Consider the following 25057-nt stretch of genomic DNA (forward strand, 5'->3'; position numbering starts at 1 on the left):
TTGTTGTGTGGTGCGTGAGTCAAGCTGGTGTGTACATCATCTAGGGTGGTCGATTCTTTGGGTTCAATCCATCTATCAATCATGGAAGTGATGTAGTGTTGGGTTGTAAGTGTCAAAATAAGAATGATGGTAAGTTTTTAATGTATGTACTGCATTCCATGGGCTCAAAGATGCAGTGAGTTTCCTGGGGTTAAAGTCAATGTATTCAGAGGTCTGTTTGGTGTTCAGCCTCTCTGGGTCAGTCAAGTGGTATATGTAAGTTTTAGGTGACGTCTAACATAATAATATGTGAAAGGGAGTAAGTGTGCATGAGATAGTAAGGTAGCATATAGCAGTGGGTGCTGAGAATGTCAAAATATGCACTCTGCTGTGATTAGTATGAGGAGGGTCAGGAACATGGCTATAGGTGACCATATCATGTTGAGGGGTAATGGACTTCCAAAGTAGTTATGCAATACATTACTTCACTAGGAGTACAACAGAAGTTATCTGTTGGGAATTGCTGCTCATGATTGGTTATGAAATATGGACATTTTTAAAACTGGTGTGTCTTCCTACAAGTTCGTACATTATGCACAACAATTACAAAATCTATGGCCAGGGCCCTATAATACCCAAGCAAAGTGCTGCAAAGTTTTTCTTTTACATTAATACAATTCTTCACCCTCCATAGAGGTCTACCACCCCCCTTCCCAGGTTAACTAGTTGTTCCTCATGTCCGAGGTGGCCTGTGCCCACTGTGGGGCCACATCAGCTGACTTTTATCACATGCTAAGGGGTTGCTCTGAATTGTCTCTTTCCTGATGGGAGGAGTCCTGTGGATAACAGAGTCAACAGGACTCCCCAGTTGGAGTTATGAGAAGCCTGTGCGCTAGGAATAATTAAGCGACCGAAAAAGGAAAAACGGCAGTGCATTTTTTAGACTAGGCGCTTTTGCTGGCTAAATGAGACATCACCAGCCCCCCACCTTAGACAAATATGGCCTGGATTCCCACATTTGGTTGAGGCCCTCCGCAGAGAGAATGCCTACAGCCTTTCCAAACGCCCTATTGCCAGTGAGTGGGAGGCATTATGGATGCTCCTCATGCCACCCCAACAAGGCTTGATCACCATGAATGACCCCCTTCTCCTCCCCTGTCCAATAGGCCCAAAAGCCCCCTCCTCCGCATCTGTTGCACCTCCATTAATAGAGCCCCTCTGCCGCCTCCCATCCCACCGATCCACAGGAGCCTATATCTCCCCTGTCTGGCTCATGGTCACAGTTCCACACAGTGGACTAATGCAAACTAATGGGGCTGCCCTGCAGAATGTGATGAGGGGCACCGGTTCTCCCATCTCTGATATTTATTGGACCTGGGCTGAATGGGGCTCCCTTGAAGGGGGTGGTGCCCTCCTGCACCGCAGGTGCCTGCTTTATGCCTATGGCACCGCAGAATCCTGCATATTTCAACTTGGATGCCATTATCTGCTCCTGGGCATCATCCTAGCCTACCGCTTCTTACCAGGTAGTTGGATACCCCGTTTGCAGTTTGGGCCGTTGCCTAGGTTATGTTGCTACATACTGCAACACTGTTGCAGACGGAGCAAAGATGCGCTCTCCACTGTTCAGCCTTTAAATGATTCTTCTACTTCAGTTAAATACTCTGGCTAGCTCACGGGCGTCATGGCTCATGTAGTACATCTGATTGCTGTAAAAGACTGAGACCTGTGTTCGTCTAATGATTGCGATCTGTTTCTATGCACTGTCGGAACATGCAGCTCTTTGGTAAAAAATGGTTTCAATAAAAACACCATAACAAAAATCCGTGGTACTGTGCCACCAAGGAATGCACAATACTCTGCATTGTAAATGTACATGAGAAAGGGACTGTAAGTTGGCGTTAAATATAATGAAATATTTACACCAGTGTTATTGTGTTGACGCATTATTCTGCCTGTTCAGTCTGTGGATGGAATAATGACTGGTTGTTTGGCAATTTGCAGCCCTGAGCAGAGTCAAACGGGGAAAGAGCCCTTCAGCCTCCTCCCTTCGATAGACGCCCAGGTTGGGTCGCTGTGAGCAGAGCAGGAGGAGGGGGAGTTGGATGAAGTTAGGGTGGGACTTCGTGGTCAGCCTGTGGGGAATCGTTGTGGTGGCCTGATGGTAAGATGGCCGTTGATTCGGGATACTGTCTGACTTTATTTAAGCAGGCAGCGAGAGGCAGGATGCAGTTTGAACCGCTGAGGTAAGGTGAGCCTTGTGTTACACCCTCTTTGATCCCCGGTTTTTGTGCCTGTACAGCCAGAGAGGCCTGTGCATTCTGAAAGGGGGTGATTTATTTTTCTCAGTGGGCTTCGAACAGTTTCATTAACCCCAACGATATAAATAAAGGCATCACATTCATTGGAGGAATGTAGAATGCGGCGATGACAGATTTTGAGTTTATCATGGGGATGTTTTTACTTTGTTAGGTGTGGCTAACATCCTGAAAGTTTAGTCAGTGTTCACACTGCCCTTCATACGAGTGGTTCTAGGGTGCCTTCCTCAACTCCTGTCTCCCAGTCATAGATAGGTTGTGCTACCGACCCTATGCGTACTTCAAATCCCCTACCTAGGGCTGCGCCTTTCCCCTTTATCCTTCGATTCTGGTTGTGAACTGTGGTCAGTGCCATGAACATTGGCTGGTACACTATGCCGCAGGGGTATGCACCCACAAACACTGATCTGGTGGAGCTGGCTCTGATGTGGAACTGGTGCACAGACCCCATGGTAAAACCCCTCCTATCCCATTGGTAGGAGCAGACGAAGACGAGATTCTGGAAGTGAGGTGCATGGGCATTGACATGCAGGCCAAAAGAGTTGTAACCAATTTTGGGAAGTGCGTAAATTACTACTTGTTGGTGCACATAGCAAAAAATCAGTACCTCGGGAGTACTTGTCTTGTTCTACGTGAGGGAGGAAGAGAGGGGCTATATGGAAGGCACAGCAAAGGCAACCATCATGATCATACTACAGTGATGTTCAATAACATGGACACTTTTCTTTTTCCTAAAAATGTAATGGTATCCATAGATGTTCTGTATCCCAATTTGGGATACATCCATGATGAATCATTAAACAGTGCTTTGCCTGGTAATCTGTGCATCTCCGTTTTTGAAGGAAGTGTCAACGAGAGTTTCACTTCTGTTTAAGATTGACAAAATCAGGTAAGCCACGTTTTAAATTTAAATCGAACCAGTAATGCACAATTGATTGGCAAATTGAAAATGTTTGTATAAATAAGTATGACTGTTACATACAAAAACGTGATAGATCCTTAACATATACCTGTCAGCTGTGAATCTTACTGATTTTGGTGGCTCTGCGCTGTTGCAGTTAGATATTGAAGGGCCGTTCTTGGCGGATGTTGTTGGCCGCAAAATGGAAGAATATATTCTTGTTCAAGTTGAACAGACAGATGATGGAGGACCAAGAAAGAGACGTCCATCTCGGGTAACCATGACACTTCTTCATTTTTTGGTTTAATTTATTTGATCTCGCAATAAGTAATGAAATTGCATTATAATCAAATATCTAAAGAGTGCATTATCTTGCCTAGTGCTTCTAAGGTAAAGTTTTATGGGTAATTCATATTGTTTATTTTTTTAGCTATACATTGCTTAGTGGCAGCTGTTTATGCAATTACCTTCATCATATTGGTGAAATTGGGGTTTCAGGAGCATGATCGGAAACCCTTTCCCCCCCCCCCCCCCCCCCCCGCAATATATTGTTGGTATATGCCATTATCTGCACTCCTCTGTCACATTATTTGTGCTAAGGCGGACTGATGGATGATCATAAATATTTCTTGGTGTGGCATGGATGGTCTATAGTCCGCCAGATGTTTTGTGAGACTTTGTATTTATTATTTTTATGTTAAGTGAACATTCATCTGCCTTTCTCACAAGTGTTTTGTGATGGACTACTTCGGATGTGAACAGAATTTTCTATGTACAACTGGGACAAATAGGTGGAACATGTATTTCATTAGTGTATATAGTAGTGATAAAAGCCAAAAAAGCTATTGAACAGGTCCACATCCAGTATTACTCAAGACTAGTCTGAAACATATTCCATGAATTCCCCAAAATAAGTCTAAATGTTTCCAACAGACAAAACTGAGAATGTTTTCATTTGGCATCCTTTTAAGTGTTTGGTAAAGAGACCCACCACAACTTCAATCCTGAAGATTTTTTTTTATTGCGACTCTTGGACCTTGTGAGGCCGCACGGGGAAAAATGCTCATCCCCTTTCCCCCACACCCTGCTCCTTTAGTCTCATCACGTGATCTATCCATTCTCCTTCATTTCATCTCTTCTTCCTCATTCCATCTCTTCTCATCGCTTTCCTTTTACCTGCCCTCTCCCTCCCATTCATTCTGTCTCTCTTGAATCCACCCTGTACCTGCAGAATGTTGGCTGAGTTGTCGTGCTTTGCTGGCACCCAAGGCTAGCCCACATTGTTCTTTTTCGAAGAGAGACCTCCAAAACTAGGCCTGGCATGCGTGGGGGGGCCACTGTTGGGTTTTCTTTGGCAGACCACCAGTCCCAGGCATTGCAAACAGCGTCAGCAGAGGCGACCTTCTGACACAATCGAGCTGGTGATTCTCTTTCTAGCCTAACCGAGGCTGGATTAAGCGCCTCCTGCAAAAACTTTGTAATTCTTACATAAGGTGGGTCAAGGAGTGTACCTATCAGCAGTGCAGCAATCACAGTGGCACCGGACACAAGGATTCTGAGGGGACCGCTGCATTCCAGTTATGGCGCTATTTCAGAACAGGGAGCGGGGTGGCACGGTCACATTTTACTTGCTTGCATTAGGGGCCACGGCATACTTGCTATTTCACTCGGTGCGGGAAGCATAAGTTGTGCAAACGGGATATCCTCCCTCTGTGTATGTATTTAGATCAGGCTTCTCCAACGAGTAGCACTAAATTAGAAGCTTTTGCTTGGTTGAATTAACATACGTATACCAAAATTGAGAGGGTATATTTGAGACAAAAATCTTTATTTTCATAACTCATGAGCTATTTGTAGAAAAAGGCAGAGTTTTCAAAATATATTTAATTCTGATATTTGACTGATAAATCATATGGCACTGGGGAGGCTTTTTACAAAAGTTCTTACCTTGGTACCAGATCATTGCTGCTGTGGCGGTTCTGTATTTCCCATGTAGAGGCATTCCGTGTTGAGAATGTTTTTACTGCTGGCAACCACTCTTGATGTCTAAGACGATCACTGGTAGTCATTTTCCACATGGTGGCACTAATGTAATCTTGTCTGAAGTGGTCACTATTACAACACTAATAATCCTATTAGCTCTCAAGGAGCTTTACTGAACATCAGTAGCTCTTATTACAGAAAAGGTTGGAGACTCCTGGTGTAGATCTATGTATCCAGCCAAAGTGTGCTGTATCTACAAGAACCGAGGAGTAACATTTCCAAGTTTATTTATGCTTGGTTTAAATGAAGGAGGATGTTTATATTGAAGAGCAGGTGAGAACAGTTGGGAAATCTAATATGACGAGCCTGCAATAGGTGATTATGGTTTGAGCACTGCATCCCCATGACGCGGGTGTAAGAAAGGCATATTGATACGGAGCGAACATAATGGGGCCGGTTCACCAAGCATGTGAGTACCTGAAGTGGTACTACACAAGTACTTTTTTGTACTGTTCTATGCTTTTGGCACAGAAGCAAGCATGCAATATTTGTACTAATTGTATGTCGGTATTCCCATTTTAGATGTTTTGGGGCGCATTTATAAAAGCATGGAAGAGTGAGTTAGAGTGCTACATTGTGTTCTTGTTTGAATAGATTCCAATGTGCTTCTCAACTACAATGTGTGCATTCAGGACCAGCTTTAGACCTGATGGCGCCCAATGTGACAATCTTTTTTGGCACCCCCTCCCATGACCACCTCCTCAGATTCCCTAACTACCACCCTGCAAAAGTGCCTCTCTCTGCGTTACTTTGTTACTTTTATTTTTGTAAAATACTCTTTCTCAAGGTAGTATAAGGTGTAAGACAGCCTCTAGACAAAACTCCGATCTCCCTCTCTAGCAGGAACATTAATCACAAGTTATCTTGACATTTTTATTGCTGCCTGAAAGCCCGAAGCACAAGGAATTCTGCAGTGGGTGTTTTAAATTGTTGGTTATTTACTTTTTAATGTTCTTTGCTTGTTTATGATTACTAGCCTATCTGGCACTTTTTTATTTTCTGCAATCATGGACAGGTCGGCTTCATTTGCCAGTGGATTGATATGGAATGCAATGGTTAATCCTTTGGCGGAGCATACAGACTGTAAGTGCTTGCTGGATGCTTGTTACGTGGGGAGCGACTAGGCCAACCACTCCTAAAGGTTAGCTGTCTTATGAATCGGGCAACATCTCAGTGTTTTTCAAACAGGGCATCATTGTGGTGTTTTCTAAAAGAATCTTGTCTTCCATTTCCTCACAGTCTACTCGTAAATTGTCTTTGGGTTTTGGTAAAGGTTTTCCTCTGAAGTGATTTCTAAAGTCTGATGGATACTCCTAACCACAGATTCCTCACCTATTGAATATTCCATAGGCGACGGCCTTGTTCTGGACTCCTTCACAGCAGTGTTCCTGAGAGTCGGCAGGCGGTGCCCTGGCTGTGCCTTGACTCTGCACCACACCTAATTGATGGAGTGGAGTCCCATAATACCACTGCTATGTTTTCTGGATTTCGTTCCGGTAATAGGCTTTTCTAGATTGCCTAGCATAAAGTACTTTGTCAATGTGCCAACCTGAGCTAGAAGGCCAGATGAACTGCAACTTCCCAGCAAACCAATGAGCATTACTTGAATGAGATGCGTTTAGGGTAGCAATGAATCCTATGAGATATTACATAGGGATAGTTAGTGGAACCTTAACTCTATCATCATGGAAAGGCACACTAGGAAACTAGGAATATATTTTCAAGATTTATTTAAAATCAAAACCCCATTCTAGCGCCTGTGGTGTAACATAGGGCCTGCGGTGCGGGAGGGCACCCAAGCTCCAGGGGCCCCATCAGAACAGTAACTGACCTGAGAGCTCCTGATTAAGACAGGAAGTGGGGCCCTCTAGGTACCTTACAGGGGGCCCCTCTCAAGGTTTGTTACGCCAGTGCCTAGCGCACACAATGTCAATAGTAACTATTATAATAAGAAGCAAAATAGTGGCAATGATGCTGTAGTGAAGTAAATGTGGATCAGGTCCACGTAGGTTCTTGTAGAATAAGTATTTATTTAGTAGATGGTACAAGGTATCAAGATGTTAAGAAGGATGGAAGTAAAAACCCCACCAGGAGCTGTCTCCTTACAGCTCAGCCCCAAGCTCCCAACTGAATTCACAGAGCTAGGAACCCAACATTCTAATGTGTCATCATGAATATCAACATTCCACATGGTGACAGCAGAGGATGAGCAAGACAGGATGAGTAACAATCACTACAGATGCTTATCAGGAGTATGAATAATAAAAAATATTGTAACCGTTTTATTTTATCGTAAAGCTTACGGATATCAATATCCCTCCTTTCTTACGGCTAGCTAAGCACCAGAAGCAGTCTACTTTTAGTTTCAAAAGTGATTAATTCCTGAATACTTCTTCTGAACAATAGAACCGATGTTTAGCACAGTAGCAGCATCCGCTATTCTCATCTGCGTCAACGGGCAGGCAGGTAAGCTGCCAAGTGAGGGCTGGAAGCACCTCCCTATAGCCTTCAGCGTAGGAAGCTGCATGACCCTTCCATCTCCAATCCCTAGTATGCAGTGCCTCTCTCATTCTCAATCTCATGGCACTCTGTTCTTAGTTTATACATTGTTGAACATGTTCAGAATAAACAATTAAGAGAAAGGCCTGGCAACCTTTCACGTACTTGCGTTCTATAAAACCTTGCCTATTGTTTAAAAACAATAAGTGAGAAATGAAGTGATCCTCTATTATGATTTTTTTTTTTTTTTTTTAAAGCGATCACTGGAAAAGTAAAATCATTCTATACAGAAATACATGAATATTTTCAAGCAGATTTAATTGTCACATTGCCATGAATAAATGTCCATTTATACTTGATCCTTTTACGTAAGAAAGCCGCATGTATGATTTCTGAAGGGGGTTTCCTAGAAGAAAAAATGCATGATTATTAGAAAAGCGCCACACTTGTGTGTGCTGATGTTGGTTCCTTTATATGCTTTCCAACAGGGATCTAGAGCTGTGCTCCCAACTTTCTTGACCTTTAAACAATTTTACAGTGTGCGTGTGTGAGAAATTGTGAGCAACTGTCCCAATCCTTGCGAGAATTCCCGGTAGAGGGGGGAGAGGGCATGGCTAGCGGCCGAAGATGGCAGATGCTGACTAAGCCCGCTCTGAACACAATCCCAGTTATCCTGGCCATTGCAGAGCCACCCTTGCCCCAGGTGCCGCGGTGGTCTTATTGAGCACTTCCTGGACCCGCCTGACCCCGACGGCGAGCCCTCTGGACACGCCAGGGCTCTGGTGCATACGTGATCCGAGGAGCGGCCTGCGAGCTGCCAGAGCTCGCCGCCCGGCCCGTGCAACAGCTGCCTCCCTGGCTGGCTGCGCATCAACCACTCAGCCCGGCCCCAGATCGGTGGGGCCGCACAGTGAAGAAAAACAGGCAGTGAGTCTTCCTAATCAATCGCAACATTATCTCCACAACACATCAGGCGCTCAGAATCTGAGTGTCTGGGGGACTCGCCTCGGAGAAGGCATAAGAATGCTGTGGCGCCCCCGTCATGGAAGCGCTGGGAAGACGAGGAATCGAGTGGCTTGCTGACGTGCGGTGGGCCCTGCACAGACAAGCAGCCCTGTAGAGTCCCTGCAGCCAGGAGGCAACAATTGAACCAGCTACCTGCTGGGCCCTGACCCCACCACACAAAGTGTGGTGAGCCCAGCAAGTAACTGAGTATGAGGTGCGAAGGGACTGAATCAAGTGCCCAGGGGTCGATCGGGCCCAGGCCGCACCTCAGTGAGACTGTGCTACTGGCGTGGGGGAGATGACCTGTGGCAAGATCAGGTGATGGGGCTACGCTGTGAGCTGTCTCTGTCCTCCCTGAACAGCACGCCATTGGGCAGATTCAGGTGTAAGCAGCATGAGGGACGCTTCGGGCCCAGGCTGCCCCACCCGCTCCTTTTTGCATTGCAGCGAACACTTGAGGTCGACCGCGCCTGCAGTAGATGCCCCCCCAGGGTTCACCAATGTGGGGAAGGCTTGAGGACAGGGTCCGGGCCAGGTCTCACCCCGCTCATCCTCGTAACCCCTCCTTGAGACAGACAGATAATTGGCAGCTCCTGCTCAAGCTGACTGACAGCAGAACGGAGACCCACCCGATGGGGCATAGGAGCCTTCACTGAACAGCGGAGGAGATTACCCATGTGGGAGGCCCCCCCCTTGTTCCGCAAGCTGCGACATCCCAAAGGAGGCTGTTAAAAGGGAGCGATACGGGGGTCATATTGGGCCCAGGTTGCTTATTCCCCCCCCCCCCACCCCCTGCAACTACACAGCTTGGCCGGGTGGGAGCTGTGCCACATCGAGCTGTCCCACAGGTTGGACCTGCCAGGACACGCAAATTGACCAGAACCAGGCTGTGGGTAGTTGATCTCTTGGGACACTGGGTGGACGCCTAGACACCACAGGCTGAATCGGGGGGGGGGGGGGGCACTTTGCTGCATCAATGGGGCGGCCTTGCTCTACGGCAGGAGATTGCCAGCAGTCCAACTGATTGTATTGCAGGAGCGCTTTCATGCAGCATACCTGACCACCTGGCACGGGACACCACCATCCATAGTGCATTGCACATACTATCAGTCCAGACCAGATCAATGCCCATGATTATGATTATGATGAGCAGCCCGGTCTCCCCTTTGGACCCCACAATCAGATAAATTGCATCCGCCAGCCCTGAATGCCCAACACACAACAGCTAGTGATGGGTGGTGGAGTGTAGACGGCCCAACAGGTGGGGGCACCTCATGATACTGAGGAGGGGTCCTCCACCTGGTCATTAAATCCCACAGAACTTTAGCACCCTGACCGATCAACCAAACTTGACTCTGTGCTGGCGACAGTCGAGAAGATTGGTACAGCGTTGGATGCACACATCCCTCGAGACCGGGATAGATAAAGTGGTATTGGACTTTACACTCTTAAAGGCTGATCATCATACATTGAATGACTGAGTACGTGATGCAGAAACCACCCCCTCATACCTGCAGCCCAAAACTCGCAATCACACGGCTACACTCCAGGACTTGCTTTACCCCGTCTGCACCCTTGAAGATAAACTAGATGACGCTGAAGGCCAGTCCTTTCGCAACAATGTGCGTGTGATTGGCCTCCCAGAAGGGACAGAGGGGACCACTCCAGTCAAATACGTGGTGATCTGGCTGACAGACTTGCTCCCGGTGGGAGTCCTTTCCCTGCAATTTGTGATGGAACATACTCATATAGTGCCAGCCCACTGCCTGGAGCTAACCCACGACCATTCCTGTTTTGGGGCAGAGACACAATGCTAAGGGAAGTTCGAAAACACCCACGGCTTAAAGTGCAAAACACAACAATCCAATTTTTCCAGACTACATTGCCCAGGTACAAAAGAGATGGGCCTCCTTCGGGGTCGTAAAACACCCGATGCGGGACTTAGACTTCCGTTATTCTTTACTATTCCTGGCCCGCTTGCGGGTGGTCAGTAACGGAATCTCCTGCTTTTTTCGACTCACCCTCTGACGCTGGTGACTGGCTGGAAGAGACAAGCTTGGCCACGACATCTCAACCACCCGATGATTCACTGTTCCCAAGACGGGGCAGACGTGGCCACCGTAGGGCAAAGGCAGAGGGGTGCGACTCTGGGTCTCAGCAGTGAATGCACCAAACCCGGAGCAGATCCTGACAGAAAGGTGCAAGGCACTGCACGTAGCGGACCTTCAGGCTGTGAGATCGCCACCCTCATCTTCAACATCACCATCTAGATCAGGCGGTGATATAGACTCTCCTCTGGCATGGTCAGCGAACTCGGACTCCCCTCACCCTGCTGATGTCACTGCCAGAAATCGGATATTCTCATCTGAAACCGCCAGGCACCAGCTGAAATCATTGCCTCAACAGCAGTCACTCACTGATACGCCCTGCTGAGGGACACCTTGCCCGTGACTGAATGTTTCAATGCAGAGACTCACGTAGCAGACTGAGCGCACAATGGCGTTTGCTCCTCCATTTCCGTCTAATGTTGCTTAATTGGGGGGCGGCCAAAAGGGGCTATCTCCACACTCCCCAGCCCCTCCCAGATCCGTGATCTTACTAAGCACTAGTTACCATGTTTTAGCGCTTTGGTTTGGGTCAAACCCTGTTAGGGGTTTGCTCCTATGCAGTTCCATATCTTAGCTGTAGACTCATGGTTTTCCTCCCGAACGATTTCAGGTACCCCCTATCGGACGCTGCTGCACCATGAGCTTGCGCACCTTGCGCCCATCCCGCAGTCATACCCCACTACCATAACCCTTCCCCATGATGCAGGTTAACATCACCTGGAATATGAAAGGGATACGCACACCCTCGCACAGGTATTCCATGTACGCCTATCTACAGTGCAGGTCCAATGTCATTGCCATACTCCAGGAGACACATTTGACAAACGCAGAGGCAGCCTGGCTGCGGCAATGCTGGCAAGGCTGGGTGTACAGAACTAGCTTTTCTTACATAGTGAGGAGCGCATTGATCTGGGTGAAGGCCGGGGTCCCCTGGAAGGAAGAAGAGGAGGAGGAGGAGGTGGTGGTGGATGCCGCAGGGCGTTATGTATACCTCAAAGGAAAGCTTAATGGGCGGCCCCTCTTACTGGGCTCAATATACGCCCCAATGTAGACCAACACACCTTTCTCGGTGACATATCCATGGTCCTATCTCGATGGACGGATGTCCCATGGCGCCTGGGGGCGACTTTAATTCAGTCCTAGACACCTCACTGGACCGCACTTTCCCGCCTCTTGCACGCACATCAACATGGTCGAATGCACAGGGTCTAGGTAACTGGTTATGGCATTGGTCCCTATTTGATGTATGGCGGCAACTCAACCCAACTTCTGTGTTTATTCCTTCTACTCACCAGTCCACAACCTCCACGTGAGACTAGATTGAATGCTAGCCTCAGCCGCACTGCTCCCCTTGATTCAAGACACCGACTATCTTGGTCGCATGCACTTGGATCACTATCCCCAGATGATGACGGTCAGCTGGTAGAGGAGACCCCCTCCAGTTCCCACTTGGGGGATGCAACCGGTAGCACTTGAGGATCAAGCATTCCGTAGCTCACCAGGGAAGTCATTATGAGACTACTTCGAGCCCAACTCTGGCTCCACAGGCTCTTTATCTTTAGAGTGGGAAGCGGTTAAGGTCACAACCCGGGGCCACTGCCTGGATCGAACGTGGAACATCCGCAAACAGCTCAACACATCCCTGGATGTTCTTGAATGAGAACTCCTACACCATGAATCTGCCTGGGTTCTCTGCCCTGAAGTTAAATCAAAAGTTGACAAAATGCATACAGAAAGGCATGGACTTTTGGAGAGTTTTGCACTGCCATAATTTCCTAGCCCACTCTGCGCGCATTCATGCAGCATCGGAGAGGGCAAGCAGGCTGCTTGCCTATCTTATCTGGCAAGAACATCCCCAATGTCCAATTCACACCATATATATATTTTATTTTTACAGAGTTTTATATAGCGTGAACTTGACCCGAATCGGGTATCAGAGCACTTTACATAGCACCAGTTGCATTACATGAGGACACATTCATTTTTGTTAGGCACAGGGAGATTAAGTGTTAAGTGATTTGCCCAGAATCATAGGATGTTCAGCGTCCTTGCCGAGACTCAAACCCAGTTCCCCAGATTCGAGCTCGACCGCCCTAGCCATTAGGCCAACTCCACTCATGGTTATCTGGTCGTCATAAATTCATGCCAACCACGAATGAGCGTGGGCTTGGATACAGGGACCAAGCAATCGCGGCTGGTCTGCGGGCGAAGGGGCGGGGGGAAACAGAAAACGAAGACCACATTTAAATATATAGGGAAAAATAACTTCGCTGCCTAACGCTTTTCTGCTCTGTGTCCTCACGGCAGTGCACAGGCTTCCAGTGTCTGCTGCGGCGAATCCTGATGCTGCTCTCATGCTTGAAAGTTGCATTAGGAATGCCCTGACCACAAATTTGCGCTTACAGAGAGACTGGGGGCCTGTGCTTGCCGTCTCCAACCCAGTAATGCAGCTGAGTTGGAGACAGCTCGTCGCACATGTCAATTTGGCAGTCCTGAGACAGTCGGCCAGACCAACATGCACACTGATTTGATAGTAGTGCCCATCACTCCCTCTCATTACTGCCCTTGTGATGGCCCCGCCATCAAGACTCGCCAGCCCTTAGAGCCTGAAAAATAAAAATATGATAAACCCGTTTTATTATTGTTTTTTTTTTTTTTTTACAAGTTTTGAGGCTGGCAGGGGAAGCGACACTCCTCTGCCATACCAGAGGAGTGAGCTGCAGCTGGGACAAAGTTAGTCCAGCTGAAAGTTACCCTCTCAAAGTCTGGCGCGAAGAGTCCAGTTCACGGTGGAGGAGGCTGCAATGATAAGGGAGAGAATTGCGGATGGTCGCCACTGTAGTGTGAAGAGCATTCCGGGCTTTGTGTATGGTTGTCTCTGTAGTGCGAAGATCCTGTCTGCATCACGGACATTTGATGCTGGAGATTTGTCTTGGCTGTCAGCATGAGCTGTTGATGCTGTGGCATGAAGTGCAGATCTCACTTTGTCGGTCGTCGCTGGTGGTTAATGTAGTGTGAAGAGTTGGGTCCACCAGAGCTTTGCGTTGTTGGTTGTCACTGGCACTTGGGGATCAGGGACTCACTCTAACAGAGGCCAGCAGGATTCGGGAGGTCCAATTGCAGCAGGTCAGCTGGGCAATTACAGGGAGGCCTCATGGGTGTGTTGTGTCCCTGTAGCTCAGAACAGGGAGTCAGTCAGCTAATCCTTGGAGCCACTCTGACTGAGATGAAGGAAGCAGTTTTAGTCTTCCTTCCCAAAGAGAAGGGCAGTCCTGTGGCAGCAGGGCAGTCCTACTGCAGCAGGGCAGTTCTTCTTCTCTAGTATCGACAGGCCCATTTGTTTACTAAAGAGTGGGTCTGAGGGTGCTATTTTTAAAACTGTTGCCAGCTTTGGAGTGGAAGAAACGTCTAGAGTTTTCCTCCCACAAATGTGTGGACTTTCCTTCAGCCTTACCCTGGTCCTGGGTTGCATCCTGTTAGGGTGGACCATCCTGCCAGGATGGCCGATTCTACCAACACCCAGCCCCCCTTTCATGTGACTGTCTTGGAAGAACACCCAAAGGCCAACTACACCTAATCATGTGACCAAGAAAGCAGACTGCAGGCTGGTTAGGACAAAAATGCCAACTTTCTAAGTGTCATTTTCAGAATTGTGACTTAAAATCCAACTTTACCATCAAAGAGGATCAAAGAGGATTTTAAATTACAATTCCTTAGACACCAAACATGGTAAATCTACCTGTTCCCAAGCAAAAGTTACCACATATTAAATGTAATATGGTAACCCAATGTTATCCTATAGGAGAGGTAGGCCTCCCAGTAGTGAAAAATTAGTTTGAGTTTCTTACTACCAGGACATGTAAAAATAAACGTGCATGTCCAACTTTTTTAATACACAGCCTTATGGGTTATTTAGGGCCTACACTAGGGGTGACTTGTATGTATTAAAAAGGGAGATTTGGACCTTGCAAGAGGTTTATTGTTCCAGGTCGGATTGGTAGTTTAAAACTGCACATCAGCTGCAGTGGTTGGCCTGAGACATGTTTTAAGAGACAATGAGTGCTGCAGGCATTTAATTTACTGACCCTGGGTATATGGCATGGCACTTAACTGAGGACTTTTAAGCAAATTATTATGCCAATTTGACCATGTTTTAGGGAGTGATCACAAGCACTTTAGCACTGGTTAGCAGTGGCAAAGCGCACAGAGTCCTAAGGCAAAAAAACAAATTAAGCAAAACAATAGGGGAGAAGGCAAAAAGTTTGGTAGAAGATTACCCTAAGGCTGACAGGTCTAACACCTATGAAGCAATGTGTCCTCGAAAATATACAGGCATCAAACTGTGCCACAAGTGCAGGAACACACAGGTCCATCATGGACTCCCATGTGGGGTTTCTGGAGCCTAGGTTTAAACCACACCCTTATTGAACCCAAAGGCAAAGTCTCCAAGGGCCTGAGAAGAGCTGGACCCCTGTTGTGGGAACTCAGGAACATCAACGATCCCCCTGTCGTCTCAGCCTGAGACTGTTGTGTGGTCCGCTGTACCCGTGTGCCTGAAGCACACTATGACCGCACTGAACCCAGCAGCGTAACCATCGTACTGCTGCTAAATCACCGGCCCGAGTCGTCATCTACAAAGAACTGCGAGTGTTTCACCGCCACCGGCCTGAGTCTGGAATAGCCAAGAAGTATTGCGAGGCGTCACTGCCGCTGGCTCGAGTCATCTGCCCAAGATCGAGAAGCACCCGAGAAGGAGCTGCCCTGGGATCCGATCCACTGCGAGGCATCGCCTAGTAACCAGTATTCCCCCAGCGAGTTACAGCTGTCGTCAACAGAGCTGCCCAGTGGGACGTCGAGCCGCGAGGTGAGAGGAGGCAACCGCCAGGTAACGCTCGGACCGAAGTCCAGAGCGCTGCGTGTGTCGCCGCCTGGGGTGGGTTGCGTGTCTGTGAGAGACTGCTCTCGGGTCCCCCCTTTGTAGCGAGAGCCTCTGCTCGAGTGATTCCAGCGGCCTGTACTTGCCTGAGAGGAGCGGCAGTACGGGGACCTGTGTTAAAGCTATTTTACCTGATTTAAGAGCATTTGGGGGCATACTTCTTCAATCGCTGACATGGAGTCAGCAATCCCGTGGTGAGAGTCCATGAACAGCACCGTGTGTCGGTGTTGAACTGTGCTTTTGACATTTTTGATTAATTACCCCAAGGAATACAGAACCTACAAGTTTGTTTTTAACAAAAACATTCCCAAGAACATTTCTAAGAAAAGCTTTAATCGTGTATGTTGGATTTTTGTCGTTTTGGTCTTGTCACAGTTAGATAAAGATCCCTTTTTTTTTTCATAAACCTGTGTGGTGTCCATTTGTGGTGTTATCACTGTGTTACTGTGGGTGTTGGTACAAATACTTTACACATTGCTTTGGGGATAAGCCTGTCTGCTCGTGCCAAGCTACCAAGTGGGTGAGTAGGGGTTATCTAGAGTGTTTCCCCCTTACCCTGACCAGAAGCAAGGGTCCCTATTTGGTCAAAGGTACCTACCTCTGCCAACCCCCATTTCTAACAATGGCCTTCAGGGAATTCTTTTTATTATTATTATAAAGTGCTTTTGGCTTTAGTATAAACATAATTACCTTGCACACAATAAAAAGTACAAACATTTGCTTAAACACAATTCATCGCAAAATATATTTTAAATGCAATTAAAAGAACTCCATTTAACCTCTTTGGTGCATCGGACGGCCGGGAGCTGTCCATACCAATGCTCATGTGCGTTGGATGCCTCTCGGCCGTTTGTGTATATGGCACAAGAAATCCCTCTATTGTGGACACCAGAGGGTTTCTTTAAGCCGTAAACATCCTCAGGAGCTGGTGAAGGGTTGCCCAGCTACCGAAGCTGTTTGACATATTTTGCATTTTTAAGGGAAATGACAATCAGCACGCACGTTGCGCTGATGTCATTTTTCTGAAACCGAAACTGAAATGAGCCGATAGGCTATCTCAGCCCCCTGAGCATGTAGATTGACAGGAGAGGTATCATTGGAAAGGGGAGAATCTCTCATTTCCAATGGTACCTCTCCCAAGTAGATCCCTGTTTGGGGATCAACCCAGGTGGGCGATCCCCAAGAGGGATCCACCCACTGGACACCAGGGAGGAGTGAGCGGTCCCTTGGACTAGGGCCTTTGCTCCCCCAAATGATTTCTGCCATATTCAGTCTTTCTGCCCCCCATCGGGGTAGATAGGGGCAATAGTCTCCAATCTGCCCCTTGGGGGCAGAAAGTGCAGTAGCCACCAGGGTTTTGCTTTTTTAGCAAATTTAGGGGTGGGAGCTGCCCAAGATGGGCATGCCAATGCCCCTGCCTAATTCCAGTCATTCTGCCCCCAGGGGACATATAGGGGCAATAGCCCCTAATCTACTCGGGGGTGGGGGGGGGGGAGCAGAAAGCGCACTAGCCAACAGGGATTTTTTGTTGTTGTAAATTTTAGGATGGGGCAGCCCGAGATGGGCATGCCAATGCCCCCATCCCTGCCTAATTTCAAAGTCTTTCTGACCCACTGGGTGGCAGATGGGTGCAGTAGCCCCGATCTTCCCTCCCAGGGGGGTAAAAAGCACACTAGGCACCAGGAATGTTTTGAATGTGTGAAGGGGTGGGGGCTGCCCAAAATGGACATGCCAGTGTCTGCACCCCCAAACATTCCACAGTCTTCCAGCCTCCCCCGGGAGGCAGATAGGGTAAATAGCCCCTGATTTGACCTGGGGGTGGGGGCAGAAAGCACATTAGGCACCAACAATTGGTTTTTAATGTATATAGGGGTGGGGGCTGGCCACAGTGGGCATGCCAATGCCCTCACCCCCCAAAATAAATTGCCAGTGTATTTCTGCCTCCCCCAGGAGGCAGATGGGGGCAATAACCCCTGATCTGCCCCCTTTGGGGGAGCAGAAAGTCCACAAGGCACCAGGGATTATCTTTTTTTATGGGCAGGGGTGGGGGCTGCACCAGAATGGTCATGCCAATGCCCCCACACCCCATAAAAATGAACCAGTCTTTCTTCCTCCCCCGGGAGGCAGATGGGGGCAATTGTCCCTAATCTGTCCCCCTGAGGGGGCAGAAAGCACACTTGTATTGTATTGTATTGTATTGTATTGTATGCGGTATTTGTAAAGCGCAACAATCACCCAATGGGTATCTCGGCGCTACGGTACATGATACATTAACAGGTGGCTTGGAGGAACCGGAAATAGAATAAATGGGGCAATACGAAAGGTTAGTAAGCTCTAGGAAACAGCCATGTCTTGAGTTTTCGCCTGAACTGCAGAAGATCATGAGACTGTCTGAGTTCCAGGGGGAGGCCGTTCCAGAGCTTGGCAGCAGCAAAGCTAAAGGCTCTACCCCCTGACTTAACTTTCTGAACCTTTGGAACTTTCACCAAGTAAGCAGTAGCAGAACGAAGACACCTGGTGGGTATATACCACGTAAATATCTCTTGAAGGGGTATGGGTCCTAGTCCGTGCAAGGCCTTAAAAACCAAGCATAAGGACTTAAATTGGATCCTCTGCGATAGCGGTAACCAATGAAGCTCTGCGAGGGCCAGCGAACCTGATGAACGACGCGGTTTCATCAGCGCCAGTTTGGCCGCCTTAGTTTGTACTCTCTGGAGGCATTCAATCAAAAATATGGGGGCGTCCAGCAATAGAGCATTGCAGTAGTCTAGTCTACTGAGGATAATGCCACCAGTGACCAATGCTCTGGCCGCCTCTGGGAGTAATGGAAACATTTTTTTCAGAGCTTTAATCAGGGAAAAACAAGTCCCTACCACCTTATTGACGTGCTTCTCCAGAGTTAGAGTGGCGTCGAACATGACTCACCAAACACTTGCCCCAGTTATTTTATATTTTTATGTATATAGGGGTGGGGGTTGCCCAAAATGGGCATGACAATGGCCCCACCCCCCAAACAAAATTCCAGTGTTTTTGCCAGCCACCCTTGGCAGGTACATGGGGGCAGTAGCCCCTAATCTGCCACCCAGAAGGGCAGAAAGCCCACTAGCACCAGGGATTTTTTTTATATATAGGCATGGGTGGGGGCTGCCGGAAATGGGCATGCTAATGCCCCCACCGCCACAAAATTTCTTTCCGCTGCACACAAGGCAGATCGGGGCAATAACCAAAAACACAGGTACCCCCTTTGCAAAACCAGGTTGGTGTGTAATAGGTAAATTTGATGTCCCCACAATACGTTTTGGTACCATGCCTGTTGTGGGTTCTTGGCTCACCAACACAAGTGAGGTACCAGTTTTATCAGGAGACCTAGGGGGGAATACTGGGTGGTGGGCCCTTTGATCCCACAACTTTCCCACACAGAAACATTAGAAAAATTAGATTTTTTACTCTAAATTTGAGGTTTGCAGGGGATTCTGGGTAGGAAAACTTAGGGGGATCCAAGCAAGCCATACCTCCCTGGCTCCTCTGGGTGTCTAGTTTTCAGAAATGTGTGGTTTTCCCTAGATGGCCGCCAAGCCCGATGCCAAAAACGTAGGTGCCCCCCTTGCAAAACACGATTGTTTTATAATTGGTCATTTTGAAATCTCCACAATACGTTGTGGGCCCTTGCTTTTTGTGGGTACTTGGCCCACCCACACAAGTGAGGTACCATTTTTATCAGGCGACCTGAGGGAATGCTGGGTGGTGAGACATTTGTGTCAACCCAGTGATCCCACAGCGTTCCCACACACAAACGTGAGAATTATTATTATTTTTTTCCCCAGCTAAATTTGAGGTTTGCAGCAGATTCTGGGTAGGAAAACATTTGGGTATCCACGCAAGCCATACCTCCCTGAAATCCCCAATGTGTTGATTTGGTAGGTTTCCCTAAATGGCCGCCGAGCCAGGGGCCAAAAACGTAGGTGCCCCTCCTTGCAAAACCAGGTCATTTTGTGATAGGTGATTTTGATGTCTCCACAATACGGTTTGGGCCCTTGCCTGTCACGGGTACTTGGCCCACCCACACAAGTGAGGTGCCATTTGTATCAGGAGACCCAGGGGAATGCTGGGTGGGTGGAAGTTTGTGGATCCATGCAGATTCCAGAACTTTCCATCACAGAAATGGGAGGCCTTTTTTTGTATTTCTTTTTTTTACAAAGTTTGAGGCTTGCAAGGGATTCTGGGTAACAGAACCTGGTGAAATCCACACAAGTAACCCATTCCTAGGTTACTCTGTGTGTCTAGTTGTCAAAAATCTATAGGTTTTCTAGGTTTCCCTAGGTGCTGGCAGAGATAGGGTACAAAACCCACAGCTAGGCACTTTGCAAAAAAGGATCAGTTGTCAGTAAAAACGTGTTGTGTCCACGGTGCGTTTTGGCCCTTTTCCTGTCTCGGGCACTAGGCCTACCCACACAAGTGAAGTACCATTTTTATTGGAATGCTTTGGGAAATGCGTGGTGGGTGGGATTTGGTGTATCCTCGCAGATTCCAGAACTTTCCGTCACAGAAATGTGAGGAAAATGTGTTTTTTAACAAGGTTTGTGGTTTACAGTGGGAGTCTGGGTAACATAACCTGTGAGAGCCACACAAGTCATCCCTATCCTGGATCCCCATGGGTGTCTAGTTTTCAAAAATGTACAGATGTGCTAGGTTTCCCCAGGTTCAGGCTGAGCTAGGGTCCAAGTTCCACAGCTTAGCACATTGCGAAAAAGAGTCAGTTTTCACTAGAAAATTGTGATATGTCCATGTTTCATTTCAGGCTTTTTCCTGTCACAGGCACTAGGCCTACCCATGCAGGTGAGGTACCATTTGTATCGGGAGACTTAGGGGAACACAGAATTGTAGAGCAACTGTTAGTACCTATTGACTTTTTATGCATTTCTGCCTTCCAAATGTAAGACAATGTGTAAAAAAGAAGTAACTTTGAAAAAAGTCCTATAATTTACATGCTAGTATGGGTACCCACAATATCGGAGATGTGCAATTAACTACTGCTTCTAAACTCTATATTTTGTCCCCATTTCGGAAATACATGGATGTCCTTTATACCTATTTTTCTCTTTATATTTTACCAAAGAATTGCTTTATACCCGGTACACAATGAAAAACAATTGCAAGACGCAGCTCCGTTATTGGCTCTGAGTTCTCCAGGTTCTTGGTAAACCTACAAGTCCTATATATCCCCACACCAGAAGGGACCAGTGGATGTAATGGTGCATTTCTTTAAAACATCTGTCATACTTAGAAGAAGTTACAGGTGTAAACGTTGGCACAAATGGTTGGTTTTTTTCAACTCATTTTCATTGTTTCTTATTTTTAACTGTTAAAAAACCTTGAAGGATCTACACAAATGACCCCTGGCTGAATTCAGAATTTCGACTACTTTTCATAAATGTATATGGTCAAGCAGTGCAAGAGTTAAAAAACAAAAAATAAAAATAGTATTATATAAATGTTATTCCACTAGCACAGCTGCTTTCAATTCCTGCAGGGCTTGCTTTAACCCCTGAGACTTTACCCAAATGTCCCAGCGTATCCTTAACTATAAACCAGTTGCATTTGCCATGACACTTGAGATGTCTCTGAACAGAAAGAATAATTTCTCTTTTGCATTCTAAAATTGTTCATTGTGTAAAATCTTGGCTATTGAATTTGATCTAACCTTATTGACAGTGTAACAAAAATGTCAAGTCCTCTTTACCCACAGAAACACAGGTTTTCTTCTGTTCTTGATGGCATTCAGTAACAAGTAGCCCCCTTGCTAGTGCAATCAGTCTTTTTTCTGTCTGATTTTCTAGAAGAAGAAAATCCTGTTGGGCATTTAGTGATGGATCAAACAAGCTAACATGACATCCTGGGTGAAATTTGTAGGAGGGAGGATGAGTTGGAGCATAAAGTTCACTCAGGAGAATGCCAGGAAAATAGTTAGCCAATGTAAAGGGGACCTGAATCGTGTGGGCTGGATTTCTAAGCATGCCTCTTGGGAAACCATACATATTGCTTACACAGAGTGACTGCTGCTAGAAGAGACAGGACAAGTAACATGTCTCTGGTATAAGCTCTTATAGTCATAGCAAAGAGCAGTATCTGAGGATACTACCGAGTACAGGGTGCGTACTGGCACAGACTAGATTGAGTTTTGTTAACCAGTCGAGCATGCCAATTGCATAGGAGCGCAATAGAGCTATTTAAATAACCCACTGCTACCTTACACATTCTTGAGGGGCTAGAAATACTAGACTACCAAAATAAATGCGCCCAAAAAATACTCTTTTCAAACTTGAACTAAAAAATGTGAGCTCTAAGGCTACTTTCAAACACCCAATATACTATACATATTAGGCTCTATAATTAAGCATTAGCACACAGTCATAGGTCAGAGCATTGATCCCAAATGAACTTAAAAAATGTTAGTGCATAATAACAATATGTATGTAGACTTGGTTCTCATTAAGGTTTTATGCTCAAATATTAGAATAGCTGTTAATTTTGAGTATTACATCTATTGCAGGTTGTTTACAACTGGACAATCCCTTTAAATACTGCAAGAAGAGGCCAAACTGTCAAGCAAAAAACATTTGAAATACTTAACAGGTTTGTCAAATTATTATGAAATATTATTGTTACTTTTCAGTCATTAATATAATGAGTACAAAATATTTGTTGTTTGGCTTCCATTAATCTGTGAATATACCACCCACCTTAAAACATTACCTCAGGTTACCCATGTGCTACTAGGGTGCTCGCGTAAATCAAAAGATGTGGCTTTTCTAGGTCTAAATCATTTTGTATCATGCAATTTTATTTTTCAATCAGTGATGTACATATTTGGACTCTCCACCTTGTAAACATGTGATGGCAATCCAGATTACAACCCTTTTGCAGTAGTGAGTGCCTTCAGAAACTCTTACGATCGATGAACCAGAGATGGCCAAGACTAGAGCAAGTTCTTCCATTCAAATCTCTACAATATTGGGCTCAATGGGTAATGTCCTTGTACTGCATTTCCTAACGCAGAAATGCTTATTTCCACTTTGCAAATGTCAATTCCTTTGATGGAAGTTTACAAGGGAAAATCCGCATATTGCAATAATTCGTAAAAACCCACCATACGTTGATATAAATGTTATGGTGAAATCAGTGGAAAATTTGTGATTTGATTAAGTGCAGTCTTTCCCTATTTTTGTCTGAGAAATATATTAGTGGGGTCATTTAAACATCATAGCAGCTACAGCGCAGCTGTAAAGTCACATCCCCCTTCATTGATTTTATGCATAAGGGTCCTCTACTGTGTTATTCCCCCTGAGACGCTTAATCCTGCCACGAAACCATGAAGAATGCAGGTGCAAATCATTCCACCATTCCCATGAGAGAGTTTGTGTACCCATGACTGGAAGTGGGTTTATCTACTGTACATTTTTATATGGGCTGTAAATTTGAATAAACTTGAGTTTATCATAATTTAAAAAGTTGATATTAAACTGTTGAGCATTTCACCAGCCACATTTGTACTGGCCTTATAGATACGTAGACAAACAATGGTCTTTAAAAAACAATGCCTCAAAACTAAGTAATAATTTACCTAACACATTCCACAAACTCAGGGAGCGGTGGCAGGTAGACCTGGGACCCATTGACGATGAGGGCTGGCAGGCGGCTCTGATGTCTCCCAAAGAAGCAGCAATTACCCTCCGCTTCCGACTGATACAGCTTAAAATTCTTCACAGGTCATACCTCACGGGAGTGACCCTGGCGAGAATAGGTGCCAGAATGGATGCATTGTGTCTTAGAGGCTGCTCCAGGATGGCAACCTTTTACCATACGATCTGGGAGTGCCCGGCGCTTATGCGACTGTGGGAGGGGGCTACGAATCATATCCAGACGGCGCTAGGAAAAGAAATTAACCTCACACCAGGGCTGAGTCTCCTTAACATTTGGGTAGATATGGACCTTACGGAAACAGAACAACAACTGGCCACACTGGGTTACACTTTGGTCAAAAGGGAAATTGCTAGGGGCTGGGGTGCAGCAGACCCACCAAGTGTCCGGACATGGTTAACAGAACTGGATTAATGTATGATTGCAGAAAAGGAAGTATTTACGGCACACAAGTGCCCTATGAAGTGGGATAAGAAATGGGGTAAATGGAACAAATACACAGGCGATTTATGTATCTCCCCTTCGATAGAATTAGAATTACGACGTGATAGAGTACTAGGTATTGTTCCTATGTAAATGCTAATTTTCCCTCAACATAATATTGTTGTATTGTATCAATTTGGAAAGTAAGACGGAATGTATGCATAACTACTGCTGAACCTAATAAAAAGATATTTAAACAAAAAAAAAACAATGCCTCAATGGGCATGCTTTGATTAAATAGCATTGTAATTTGCAAATGAGTAATGATCAAAAGCCAAGAAATAATAACACTTTGATATACATACCTCAGTAGTCCTGTCAAAATGCAAATATCGTAACTGGCCAATCATTTGCTCTGAAACATCTTGTTGCGCCATATTTATTGATGACTAGGAGGACTATCCTATACATATATCCATTTATAATTTTAACAAAGTGACTGTAAACTTAAAAAAAAAAAATTCTATGGTGAATAACTGCAAGTAAAGGTTTTTAAACCTTACCTATGATGTAATGACACCCGATGTCACTCCTGTGAGGTAATAACTTTTTTCTTGCCAAGTCAGATTTCAATTCCTTATAGATAGTTTTGTGACTGTTTGCTGTTTACATTATTAGTTTTTTTGATAATAGAACTTGTTTTGGATTTATTAGAAGTTTCTTTGGCTATGTTGTCATTTGGTGGGTTCACAGGTTTTCAGTGATTACAATCTTTGTGGACTGGCGTAACTATTAATGGTATTTTTAGGTCCTTCTGTTAAGTCAGTGTGGGAGATCTCTTGCATCAAGATGATGACCTATCTCTCCGATAACCTGCCTGGCAGATTTTCTGGGAACTGTATGAAACCAGTGAACTTGAAATCAGACTGGTGAATAACTTAATTCAAGCATTTATGCTAAACCACGTTTCTGATTCATAGCAGAACTAGATACCCTCAGCTACCCTACACCAAGTGTCTTAGGATTTGGACATGCTGTTATAGCAGAAAGGGGTCAAGCCTTTTCATGGAAAAAGCCAGGATTAGTGCCAAAAAGGCTTATAAATTGTTCCCGATAGACTTTGGTCCTTCACTTCTAACATGCTATG

General features: G+C 46.1%; 1 protein-coding gene across 2 annotated transcripts in view; it reads left to right on the forward strand.

Moving 5' to 3' along the window:
• The window catches only part of OCA2 (OCA2 melanosomal transmembrane protein), a 1032003-nt gene that overhangs the window by 377202 nt on the left and 629744 nt on the right, over positions 1–25057 (forward strand). For both annotated transcript variants that reach the window (XM_085622873.1, XM_085622872.1), the window contains 2 exons: positions 3315–3472; positions 22340–22422. In XM_085622873.1, coding sequence (XP_085478999.1) covers positions 3315–3472; positions 22340–22422 — 241 coding nt within the window. The remainder of the gene's footprint in view (positions 1–3314; positions 3473–22339; positions 22423–25057) is intronic.

Source organism: Triturus cristatus, chromosome 8, assembly GCF_964204655.1.
Source record: "Triturus cristatus chromosome 8, aTriCri1.1, whole genome shotgun sequence".
Classification (NCBI taxonomy): Eukaryota; Metazoa; Chordata; class Amphibia; order Caudata; family Salamandridae; genus Triturus; species Triturus cristatus.